The sequence below is a fragment of the Syngnathus acus genome, chromosome 22 (assembly GCF_901709675.1).
Source record: "Syngnathus acus chromosome 22, fSynAcu1.2, whole genome shotgun sequence".
In the NCBI taxonomy this organism is placed as follows: domain Eukaryota; kingdom Metazoa; phylum Chordata; class Actinopteri; order Syngnathiformes; family Syngnathidae; genus Syngnathus; species Syngnathus acus.
Window position 1 is genome coordinate 8,218,081 of NC_051106.1, and position 11,608 is coordinate 8,229,688.

Here is an 11,608-nt window from a genome sequence, read left to right on the forward strand (position 1 = left end):
GAGGAGAGTTCGCTTTACCCGGCCTTGTTTCCACCACCACCACCTGGAGGAGAGACTGGGAAGGTACTGTCACTCACGACGCCCTCCCTCTCCGGATGACAATCGGGATCGCTTGTGACGCCCGTTCACCCATCATTTTGCCTTTATGGACACAAGAGGGCGCTCTCGAGCAGATGAAGCTATTTGATAATGGTGGTCTCTCGGAACTTCCATCATTGTACTTTGAATTTTCATATTTTATGAAAAAACAAACAAGAAAAAAGTTATACTCGCAGGAGTAGTAATAGTAGTTTTTTTTAATAGTTTTTTTTTTTTAAAGAAAAGTAACAACAAATTTTGAATGGGAAAAGCTACAATAAAAAGTCTTGTCATTTTTACACTGGAAACAAAAATAAAATAAATAAAAGAAGAATAAATGAGGGGTGGAAGACTGATGCTTTGCTTTGATTTGTTTTAAACCAAAAAATCTTGTATTATTTATCCAAACAAGAACAAAAATACACAAACAGATAAATGACACGTGTGCCACTTGTGTTTTATTATTGATATACCAAAATAATAAGTCCCAATTTGGTTTGTGTGTACAAGCAGCGAGGCCCTTGTCACTTTTATAACCTGAAAGGAAGCTTTTCTTCAACATATGCAATACAAAATAGCGCCAGTGCAACATCACAAAATGTCCAATTTGTTTGTTAGGCGATTAAACAACCAAGCTAGTGGTAACCCAATTTTTTTTACTTGCTGTACTAAGACACTAACTGGTCAGTGGACAAAGTCCAGCACAAGCGGCATGACAAACTCTGAGTGGCGGACCCCCATGGTGAAGGAGGGTGCCTTGCGGAGGTGCATCCCAGAACGCTCCGGGCGGTAGGCGCCCGGGCCCGGTGTGACCGAGGGGTAAGTGGGCCTTTTGGTCCGGCTCTGCATGGAGAAGGAGGGCTGGCGTTGGAGGTAAACATCCGGATCGATGCAGTTGTATCTGCAGGGCCCGGGACTCTGGGCCAGGTCTACGGAGGGACCCCCCACCTTCCGGCGGGCCGACATGCTGTAGCTGACGCTGGATGGCTTGTTGGGGACCTGATTGCCCAACAGCTTGGGGAGCGTGTAGCTGTTCAACAACAACCTTTTAAATTCAATTTTGATTTCCCAAACAAGTAAAATCATAAAAAAGTGCCCCCACCTGTTGGGTGCCGGTACTGCATCCACAGTGCGGTAGCACGTGCGGGCTCCAATCGTGTAGGCTGGCGGTCGACGCTGAGTGTTGAGAGGCGGAGCCTTCTCCGGACTGTAGGCACCTGGTCCCGGAGTCGGCAACTGATCCCCTATGACAAAAAAAAAAAGCGTAACTTAATCAGGCACTTATATTATTGTCCGATATTTTCATACGTTTACCTTTGCTAGTAATCCGCTTCCCTCGGCCTAGCATGGAATAAGAGGGCGTGTCCATTCGGCCAAAGCGTGTCACATTAGCACCGACGTGGTATCTTGGTCCCGGGCTGGAGTCCACAGAGATCACTATCAATTGAAATTGGACATATTTACACAATTACACACCAACACGTGGGTTTGTACGTCTTATTGGAACTCACTGGTGCTGCTCATGCGGGTGCGGAAGGAGTAAGCTGGGCTGCTGGGCTTGGTGACATCATGGTTGACGTAGCCCACTGTCGGGGGTAGAGCGTAGTGCCCTGGGCCTGGTCCTGATTGGGATGATGATCAGTATCATAACACACACACATGTGCACGACTCACAAAAGAGAACAGCAAGTTGTGAAAAATTTGTCCATTAACAAATTACACACAAGGTCTCTCTCATCTCATCAGTACGGCATTAATACTAGTCATTCTACGCAGAGGATAAAGAACACGTTTGAAATGTTGTTTGCCTACAATCATTGCAACATTTTTAGCATGAAGCTAGCAGACTGAAACACTAAGATAAATTGATGTGGTGTCACTCATATCTCCATTCTTTACTGACCTTTCACTTTAGCAGATATCAGGGGCCGTCTCTTCGCCGCTTCCTCCATCCTCTGACCACTTCTTCTTCTGCTTTGAGATAACTTGCTTTCCTTTTATAGCCTTCACCTGGCCCTTGATTAATTATTTACCAGCATGGGTATGACGCGACCTAAGCTATTGTCCACCTCAAAGTCTTTTAAGGTCACAACTTGAGCCTGCGTTTTACTTTTCAAAGAACGCGCAAAGACTTGACGAATCATGTTTAAGATCATAAAACCGATGATGGTTTTCTGGAACATGCACTCGTGCAGCCTTTGGGTTCCACTTTTTCGATTTGTATTGTGCTGTGTATTGTGTAACTAACGGCGTCTCAGTGCACACGCTATTAAACATTTAAACTCAACTTACACTTGTCTTGTGTTGCAGGCTTTGGCTGGACGATAATGACGCTAAACAAACCTCATAACATTCCGCATGTTACAGTTGGCGTCTGAAGCATTTATGCTAACGTTGTGGCAAAACAGGACAATTCGAAAGGCGGAACAGCTCAAATTTGCCACATATTGATAAACAGCTGTTACAGAGACTACTCCATCATACCTTCCTATTTATTTATTTATGCTAATAGTTTCTTGGTTGTAATTTTCTTTTTTTCTTTCTGGATGACAACAACAACAGTGCAAACAAAAACACACAGCAATCGGTCAATGCTAAGTTCAGTCAGTCATTAATATTTATTCACTAGCTAAAACATAACTTAAAATCAAAACACATAACTTTACACACTCTTAAATATGCCGCTATGATTCAGTACAAAAATAAAGGCGAGGCACGAGATGTCTGGCTTAAAAAAAACACACACAAACAAAAATTCTTTGGCACGTTTTGACAAAATACTGCGTGATGATGAGGGCTGGATTTGCGCTTCCCCACCCATTTGCAGTTTTATTGCTCTTTCTGAAATAACCAAAGATGCCTGCCCCAAACAATAGGACACAACCAAACATTATATTCGTACGCTAATTTTGGAAGTTTGGTATGAATTGTTGTGAAACACAAATATGTGCTGGAATTTGGTATAAATGATTTTTTTAGAACAATTGAAGTATGTCATTAATTAATTTTAGTGGGTCGGGACATCACTGACTTGTGGTTTGTAAGTGCCTGTAGAGTAGATGCCGAAAGATGGCAGCAAAGCACTTTTTTTTTCCTCTTAGTCAAGCTCCAGCCCGATGGAATGAAACTTCTCCTCACTTTCTCAGAGACAGAGCAATATTTGGCAATAGCGCAGCTGTGGCTCAGTTGCGTCCTTGGGCCTGAAATTGCCTCCAGGTCGGCATTGTAAATTTCAAAACAAAATGAGAAAGTTTAGCGTACCTTTCTCAGGGGGTCTGCAAAACAAACAAAAAAAACTGCAAACCCCAAATATTATTCAGAAAACGCCGATTAACATTCATTATATGTTCCCTACGTGGGACGGGGGGGAAATGTGGGAAGAAAATTGGCTTGGCAGGATGCTCCAAGTATTTTCCAAGATGCAAATTTGCAAATGTCAAACTGGAAATTTGTGTCAAAAATGTCAAAAACAGACAAAAAAAAAAAGCAACATCTCCAAATATCATCTGGCTGCAAAAAACAACAAGAAAAAACAGTCCTTCGAATTTTTACGACCATCCTCTGGTTGTCATTGCGATCGCTCTGTGTTGTTTTTTTTCCACTTGGCATGTGCTACGACTTATCCCCTTGGAGAACCTAAATGAACGAGACGCGCTCTGTTACTCATTGTGCTCCACCGCGCGTGTGTGTGTGTGTGTACATGTCCGGGTGAGGTGATGCTTACCTACCTGGTTGCGTGCTTTGTGCGACTTCTGCATGATCACCCGCCATTGGTCGTAGTGCTTCATGGACATGCTGCTGCAGCCGTAAGCGTGCTTGCGCGCCCAGCCGAAGAACTGCTTCAACTCGCGGCGCAGGGTCGAGTTGGAGTCGCCGCTCGACTTGGGGTCGCATGAGCCCGACGCTGCTCGCTCTGTGCAGCATTTAAAAAAAAAAAAAAAAACAGACAATCACAGATATGCGGCTTTTAAGTGTGTGTGTGTGCGTGTGTGTGTACTCACCACTATGCGGTGTGGATGCAGCGGTGGGATGACTCCATTCACTCCAGATTCCAGCTTTGCGGGAACCGTAGATGCCCACCGGGTTACATCGGACCTGTCAGCCAACAAAATGACGGTTAAAGTAAAATCGGAATAATTACGCTAGTGCCTTGATATGCGAGTTGAATTCGATCATGCTTGATTGTATCTCAAATCATCTGTCCTCACTGAAATGAATAGAAAAGCCACCAGGATCCAAAAAGGTGGTTCCTTCCCACTTTAGCCACTAGAGGGCAGTAACAATACTAAGTATGGACTGAAATTTATAAACGTTCCTAGACAAGAAACTACAATTAGTATTTCAAGTCTTGTAAATAGTAATCAAGAACATCAAAACACAAGCCACCTGCACAAAATAGACGGTTCCAGGTCTGAGACCCGCCAGCCTGCAAGACGTCTGGTTGCCGACGTCATCCATCACCTGCAAAGTGAGGCAAGAGGCCAAGCGGGAAGAAGTCAGTGGAGAACAAAGACTCGCATTAACAACCTGCACTGAAGGCAAAACAAACACACAAAGCTTCAATCGGGCTTCCCGCCGCAAATATGTTTGAATGCCGCAATAAGCGGCGTGTTTATGGAAACCTTTCAAAGAGATCTGCTGTCCATTAGCTGCCAACACACACACACACACACACACACACTCACACGCGCGCGCTCTCTCACTCAAAAATCTCTCTTTCTCGTCGCTACAAAACCCAACAAGGCCACGCTGAAGACACGAGTCCCTCCGCTCACTCCTGGTCTCGGGTCTGGCCCTCGCCCGCCTCGCCCATTTTTCCACTCGACATGCAAAGACTTGCTCGGCTGACGTTTACGTGAAAGCGCTTTGATGACCTCAGAGCTTATCGCTGCGCGGGGCCGAGTGTTTGTGTTGTATTGTTCATTTATTGAAGAGTTGAATGGAGGTTGACTTAGAAGATGATGAGATAAGAAGAAGAACTCAGGAATGTGCTTGGTGGTATGCCGTGAACGGAACAGCTCATAAAAATTGTTAAGCGACTACAATGTAATATTTTTGTCAACAAAAAAAACACTTTTTTAAAAAAAAAAACAATAATCAACTATATTTTACATTTTGACGATATTAACTGTATATATATTTCTGTCCCCCGCGCTTTTACCTTCCAGTCTTGGCTATCCTCCAGTCTGTAACGGATCTGGTACTTGGCCCGGAACAGGAAGTCCTTGAGTGCCGGCGGGGCCTCCCAGCGAACGCTCAGCTGGTCCTCCAATTGCCCCACGCGGCTCACCGTCACCCCCGACGGAGGATCCGTTGTCACTAAAAGAGAGAAGTTGTCATGTGAGATGTCAATTCACAACATCTTAAAAGGATAACAATTCGAAAACATGATCGGCGCTCGCTACTACAATTTCTTTCTCCAAATGCAAGCCACTGTTTACATCGACGTACCTCCAAAGCGTTTCTGGAAAAAGTCACTCCGAAAGAATGTAGGCTGCACGGTCGTTTGTGCATTACGGTAATTAACACGTCTCGCCTACAAGAAGGTGCTGATGTTCTGCTGTCAGGACACAGATGGTGCCGATCAAGCCGGACCCATAATAGCTTCTCTCTCGCGGCGACGTTTATGTTGGCCGCTGGAGAAATCAAGTCAATTCCGAGCGGCGGGCCTGATGTCTCTATACTTTCTAAATCCTGATTGTTTTTTTAGACCAGAGTTGACACAAAATATTTGAGTGGGATTGACTTGGATTTTAGAGAGTAAAAATATTGGTGGAGTGGAAACTTTAAAACAAAGTGAAAAGACTGAAACGAAATTTATTTGCGTCCGCGCAAGTATCCTCGACGCAACAATCTGTGATGAGGGTGTTCCCGCCCGTTGTCAACCGTGACTCACCGCTGTGACGCAGTGTTGCGTGTTTTGACGAGAACCCAAACCAGCGTCCGGGACAACCCCAAATAAACAAAAGTGTCACACGCAAAAAATGGTTTTCTATACGCTCACCAGGAAACCGCCCTCGCCTCAGGGGCGGCGTGTATACAGGTAAAGGGTTGCAGCGATGGCCGCTCGTTTTTAACCCGAGATGGTGGTCTTTTGAAGAATCCGCCAAGTTAGCAGCGGGCGGAACAATACTTTAAAAGGTAACATCGCTGGCTCGCTAAAAGCTGCGAGGCCCCCCAGATAAAAGCCTGAAAGAGCTTAAGCGCTTCAAGAATCCTGGATTTGAAGCAGGGATGTAGACAAGTCCACTGGACTGGAAGCAGGTTAGCATGCTAGCATCTTGTTAGCATAGATGAACCAAACGCCAGGCCAAAAAAAACATTTGAACAGTGTAATACATACAACATGTTGGGAAAGTTGTTGCATAAAACATCATCTTATGATTGCTTCATTTGGTCAGATCTTCCATTTTGCAATTTCTCTGCGTGTCCAAATGAGGTTACGTCGTTTTGGCGGTGACTCTCTTCTTGCGTTACACGTTTTGTACGCGCACACACACACAGACAATTTGTTTCCAATTTAAACTGAAACATAATGACGGAAGATTTTTTTGCTATTAAATTACATGCATGCATTTATGCATTGTTCTTTTTGGATCTTTGGAAGCCATTGTTGTCTATTTGACGCCCGGGGCATGGCCGACACCCCAGCAGGAGGTCAGCAAGAGGTCGCCCGAGTGTCGACACTCACCCACGTCAAGGATGTCCAACATGATGACGTCGGAAGCGGCGCGGCCCAGCTGGTTGGACGCCTCCACCCAGATCTCGTACGGGGTGAAGAGGTGCAGGTCACGAGTGATGCTGCACGAGTACGGCTGAGCGTGCGTGTAGTCCTCACACTCCTTCTCCTTGCCGTACCACCTGCGGGGGGGGGGGGGGCACGGCGACGGCGATGACTCGGCTGCTTTTTACGAGACCTTTTTGTTTTGTTGCGCCACACACCGACTTCCTCTATTGAAGGCTTTTAAATTGCTTCATTGAATTATTCGGAGCTTGTTAAAGCTTCAGACGGTGGGAACACACACCGCCGTTTGGCGTATTCATATTGGTGCCGGTATCAAAAATGCTAAATTGTGTCATATCTCAGTTTTGCAGCGTGCACACACCTGAGCTTGTACTTGAGCAAGTACTGCGTCGTAATGCTGGTTTCCCCTTTCCCTCCTGGCGCCCAGCTGCACGTCAGGTCTTTGGTGTTCCGAGACCAACACGTCAAATTGAGAGGCTTCTCCGGAGGCACTGTGAGAAAAGTAAGAGAGGATCCGTGGATATTTTTTTTTGCCTGTTTTTTACTTTATTTGGTGAGCGTTCCTGTGTGTGTGTGTGTGTGTGTGTGTAGGAGCGCAATCAGATTTCAGAGCACTGCCAATAACCCCCCCCCGTCCACCTCCCATCTCCGCCGGGAACACAAGGTTCCGAACACCGTCAGTGCGCACAGAGATTACGATCCATGCTGCGTGCGTGCGTGTCACCATCATTTTCATTGGATGCCTTAAGTGATTTTTTTCGGTAGACGGGAGAATGACAAAAACTCGTTTTCGGAAAAAAAAACGCTCTAAAAAAATGAACAATTTATTTATTTTTTAATCAATAACTAGTATGTAGTAATATGTTTTTAATTACCCCAACTTCTTTTCTAATTTCCATCTATAGCACTATCTTATGTTAGCATTGAGCTAGCATACAATTGAGTAGGATGCGAAGACATTTCAATGGTCGCAGCCCTGCACACAATGGCTGTGTCATGATTCAATATGGCCAGATTATTGATGACAGCCGCCCCCTTGCACAATACAAATGAAGACAGAACCGCTGGAAATCATCCATAGTCATTTTAAATTGAGTTCGGGGGGCTTCTGGATGTCAAAGGCGTTTAGGATCATTTTGCACAATGGCAGTCCAAGAGCCAACGGAGGAGGCAAACGCACATTTTTCAGCAGAGCAGGAATTTAAGGCTTGGTTTTCCTTCGTATTGACAGGAGCGCCGTAAAAAGTGTTTACTGCGTGTGTATGACGACTATGTTTTGTAAGTATGTGTGTGTGTGTGTGCGCAAAGTGTCAGTGTGATGCCCCGTGAGTGATAGTGCGAGTAATGGACCACACAGACACTCAAAGCGACACACACACTAAAACTTAAATTACGGCCACAAGTGTACACAGAGAGCCTAAAAAAAAAAACTGCCCACCGCTCCCTCCTTCATATTCCACTTCCTTTATGATGGTCTTGCTCGCGTCCAAATCTTTTTGTGGCGGCACTCGACCACATTAGCGTTACTAAAAAAATATATTTTGGTTTATTGTAAATCCAATTCATTTATTGCTGTCACCCCCCAAAAAATGTAATGTGACCTACTTCCGACGAAGATGCAGGAGCCGGCCAGGATGTGTCCCTTGTGGTTATGGCACACCAGATTGTCGCCGGACCGCTGTCGTGAGGCGTTGAGCCCGCTAAGCGTCACGCTGAGGTTGCTGGCGCTCAGCGTTTGGTACGTGGAGGCGGGCAGCCGCTGGCCGTTCAGCGTCCAGTACAGCGAACTGGCGTGGACGCCGGAGTCCGGTTGCACCCAGCAACTAGCGGTCAGGTTGGAACCCACGCGGAGGACAGGGTCCTGGGGGGAGACCCATGCCGCATCTGTAGGGGGGGGGGGGTGAACACTTTAGAAAAATCTCCCTCCCTTTTGATTGTCAGGCCCGGAAAAGGTTCCAATCATTCATGACAAGCCGGGCGCACGACAGTAACGAGCAAGTAGCCCCTTGTCATAAACAACAGGAAGCGTTTGAGGATGAGGGCCTTTTGTCTTCCCTCTTCTTCTTTTTACAGCGCCCTTTAAAGTCTTACTGCTGCTTCCCATTAAAAAAAAAAAAAAAACCTCATCTAGTCACTTAAGCCAGGAAACGCACATTACGTTGATTTATTTACATTACATTCCCGGAGACCCAAGCTAATGATGTCACTGTTTTGCCCCCCCCCACACACACACACACACGATCCCTCAAGTGTTAAAGGAATTATAGACTGCAGACTTGTTGAAAGTCAGCCGTGCAGTAGCTCCGCATATTTACTGAACTTCACACGGGCGCAAATATGAGGCCGGTGTGCACTTAAAGTAGCTATAAAAAAGTCGACACATTCATTCAAAGGCGTCTTTTGGTGTTATAACAAAAAAAAAGCTTTAACCACCATTAATGTGACCAGGAATCTGTGTTAAGAAAAAAAACATCTATTGAAGAGGGAAAATAACAATAAACAAGTGAGATCATGTAGTTGCACAAGTGCGCACACCCTCTGATAAGTGGGGCTGTGTTCAGAATTTCCCAATCACAGATGAACTCGTGATCACGGGAGTCTGCACACACCTGCTGCCCTCAGGGTCAAAAACACATTTAGGGGAGATATAAACATTTCATTTTGTGGATTGATAGCGCCACCTACTGCTGAGGAGGACTGTCTAATATGCTATATTGTATTGGCGGCTGGTATCGGCAACCTCTGCGGTCCCGATACATTAAAATAAGGTCCTGATACAGTATCAATACTCTCCCATCCCTACATTTTGCCTCCGTGCCCCAATATGGGTGTATAGTTATAGAGAAGGGGTCCTCAACACAAATATGTCCCTCTTGGGTCTATTTGGGGGGGCACTGATGGATCCGAAAAGATACATGCATGTCCCCAAGGGGTGTCAAACATTTGGGGGAGGAGGCACCTTCGTGGGAAGCCCCCTAAAGTTGCTTTAATTATCTTTTCTTTCCCCAATGTGACACATGGATTCGAAAAACCACCGTGCAAATTTTAAGAAGACGCTTGCGCCCCCCTAAAAAAGAAAACAAAGCGGGCGTGTGACTTGACTTACGTGTGGACAGGGACAAGACGGCAGCGGAGTGCAGGAGCAGGAACAGCAGGAGAATCCGTGAGGACGTATCCATGACCACTCTTCTGCTTCTCCTCTGAGTTTGGTGGACTTCTTCACTCGACGCTTTTTGCGTGCGCAACTACACTTTGCGCATAAAATGTGGATTGAAGGAGACAAAAACACGTGGAAAAGGCGGCTAGCAAAAGCGTCCCACTCGCTCGTCTGCTCGTCTTCTTGTTCCTCCTGTTGCTGCTTAAATCATACCCAAATTCATACTTGTAAGCCCCGCCTCCTCCTCCTATTCCTCCTCTCCCTCTTGCCTCATTTCCCCTCTTCCTTCCTGCCTCCACCCCATCCCCACTTTCACCTCAAACATTCCCACTCAAGACGCGCTCAAGTTCCAACGAAAAGAAAACATAGACGTCACGTTGTCGGGATGAGACGTCAAGTCAGAATATTAAGGACACCTACGTGGAGTTTTACACACCTCCTAATTGGTCATTATGTGGAAAAAATGCTTTTAAACTATTTCCCCCCCTTTATGGATTTCACTCCATAGCCCTCCTCAATCTGTCTATCTATTTATCTAAAGGTCTGACCTTTGACCTTGAATCGCCCCTGCTACAATAAATACATACCATCAAATGACCACCATAAATAAAAATGTCATGTTCTAAGGAATTGCAGATGGTCACTGACGGTACATAAATGACAGGGTGTTGGTGGTAAAATTGCTTCCGCACTTCCTGGACGCTGACAAAGGTTCTCAAGCGGGAACAAGAGAATCCCTTCTGGAGGGCGGGTCAACCAAAGGTCGCCGTCTATACAGGCCCTTCGCTGTGCCCGGAACGCGACGTGATTCACAAGACTCAAGCTGGCATTATCTTGTTAGTCAAACATTCGTCACACTTTAGTCTACCGCATTCAGGTGTTGGCACAAAGCAAGCGTTGGTCGATTCGTCTGGCTAGCTGGTAATGCCGGGTAGTCAACACATTCCCATAAGCTGCTCCTGAGCTATGCCCGAAATAGGCCCGCCCACAACATTTTTGGGTTTTCTCTTGGTTCCCAGGAATTGTATTTTGATTTGGAGCCCGCCCGGGAAGTGTAGTGTGTGTGTGTGTGTGTGTGTGTGTGTGTGTGTGTGTGTGTGTGGGACCTGGCTGCGTCACAATGGACCGACTCGGATAAGGGATACAATGTGCTTCTTTAATCAGTTTCGGGGGAAATCTCCATACTGTCATGAGGTTTCTGAGGTAAATTGAACAAGACACTGGTTGTTTTAGGACGACCAAATTTGTGGAAAGACGATTGTTAAAAAAAGCATCAATCCTGATTACACACAAAAAATGCTGAGTTGTTTTTAATAACCCACTCGAGGGGTAGGCTAACTGTGGATTGTTAGCAGATTGGGTGAACTGGATAAGCGCTTTTAAAAATGAATGGATGGAAGCTGTGTGCATGTTTTATCCATCAAACTTGAGCAAACTTTGTATTTAACCGAATTCAGTTACAGATAAGTAGGTGTAGCGCCATCTAGTGTTTAGAAGTGGAATTTCAGTGCACCTAGTACGCACAAGAATTAGATTAAAACAGAGGTATTATTATAATAATGATAATAATGATAATAATAATAAAATAAAATAAATAAAAATAAAAAATAAAAAATAATGATAAAGCA

At 45.4% G+C, this 11,608-nt stretch overlaps 2 protein-coding genes across 3 annotated transcripts; both read right to left on the reverse strand.

Annotated features, from left to right (window-relative positions):
- Positions 1-530: 530 nt before the first annotated feature.
- On the reverse strand, positions 531-2,598 carry LOC119116171 (outer dense fiber protein 3-like protein 2). The gene is made up of 5 exons (XM_037241393.1): positions 1,982-2,598; positions 1,590-1,700; positions 1,393-1,515; positions 1,181-1,322; positions 531-1,108 (listed from the first exon to the last, which is right to left on the reverse strand). Exons 1-5 carry the CDS (start codon positions 2,028-2,030, stop codon positions 763-765), a joined length of 771 nt encoding a protein of 256 aa, XP_037097288.1. The 5' UTR covers positions 2,031-2,598; the 3' UTR covers positions 531-762.
- A 564-nt stretch (positions 2,599-3,162) lies between these two features.
- crlf1a (cytokine receptor-like factor 1a) lies at positions 3,163-10,198 on the reverse strand. 2 transcript variants are annotated; one of them, XM_037241327.1, is made up of 9 exons: positions 9,930-10,198; positions 8,429-8,707; positions 7,185-7,314; positions 6,770-6,939; positions 5,240-5,397; positions 4,465-4,539; positions 4,080-4,173; positions 3,807-3,991; positions 3,163-3,714 (listed from the first exon to the last, which is right to left on the reverse strand). In XM_037241327.1, exons 1-9 carry the CDS (start codon positions 10,000-10,002, stop codon positions 3,691-3,693), a joined length of 1,188 nt encoding a protein of 395 aa, XP_037097222.1. In that variant the 5' UTR covers positions 10,003-10,198; the 3' UTR covers positions 3,163-3,690. The 2 variants fall into 2 exon arrangements, with proteins under 2 accessions (XP_037097222.1, XP_037097223.1); XM_037241328.1 differs by having other exon boundaries at positions 3,676-3,714; positions 3,803-3,991.
- Between the last annotated feature and the right edge of the window lie 1,410 nt (positions 10,199-11,608).

Excerpts from the sequence above, each read along its gene's own strand:
- LOC119116171 (XM_037241393.1), bottom strand. The coding sequence starts at position 2,030 with ATGGAGGAAGCGGCGAAGAGACGGCCCCTGATATCTGCTAAAGTGAAA. Across the intron at positions 1,516-1,589 it reads CACCCGCATGAGCAGCACCA|TGATCTCTGTGGACTCCAGC; the intron begins GTGAGTTCCAAT and ends TTCAATTGATAG. Across the intron at positions 1,323-1,392 it reads GAAGCGGATTACTAGCAAAG|GGGATCAGTTGCCGACTCCG; the intron begins GTAAACGTATGA and ends TTTTTGTCATAG.
- crlf1a (XM_037241327.1), bottom strand. The coding sequence starts at position 10,002 with ATGGATACGTCCTCACGGATTCTCCTGCTGTTCCTGCTCCTGCACTCC. Across the intron at positions 7,315-8,428 it reads CTCCTGCATCTTCGTCGGAA|TGCCTCCGGAGAAGCCTCTC; the intron begins GTAGGTCACATT and ends CTTTTCTCACAG. Across the intron at positions 6,940-7,184 it reads TTGCTCAAGTACAAGCTCAG|GTGGTACGGCAAGGAGAAGG; the intron begins GTGTGTGCACGC and ends CCCCCCCCGCAG.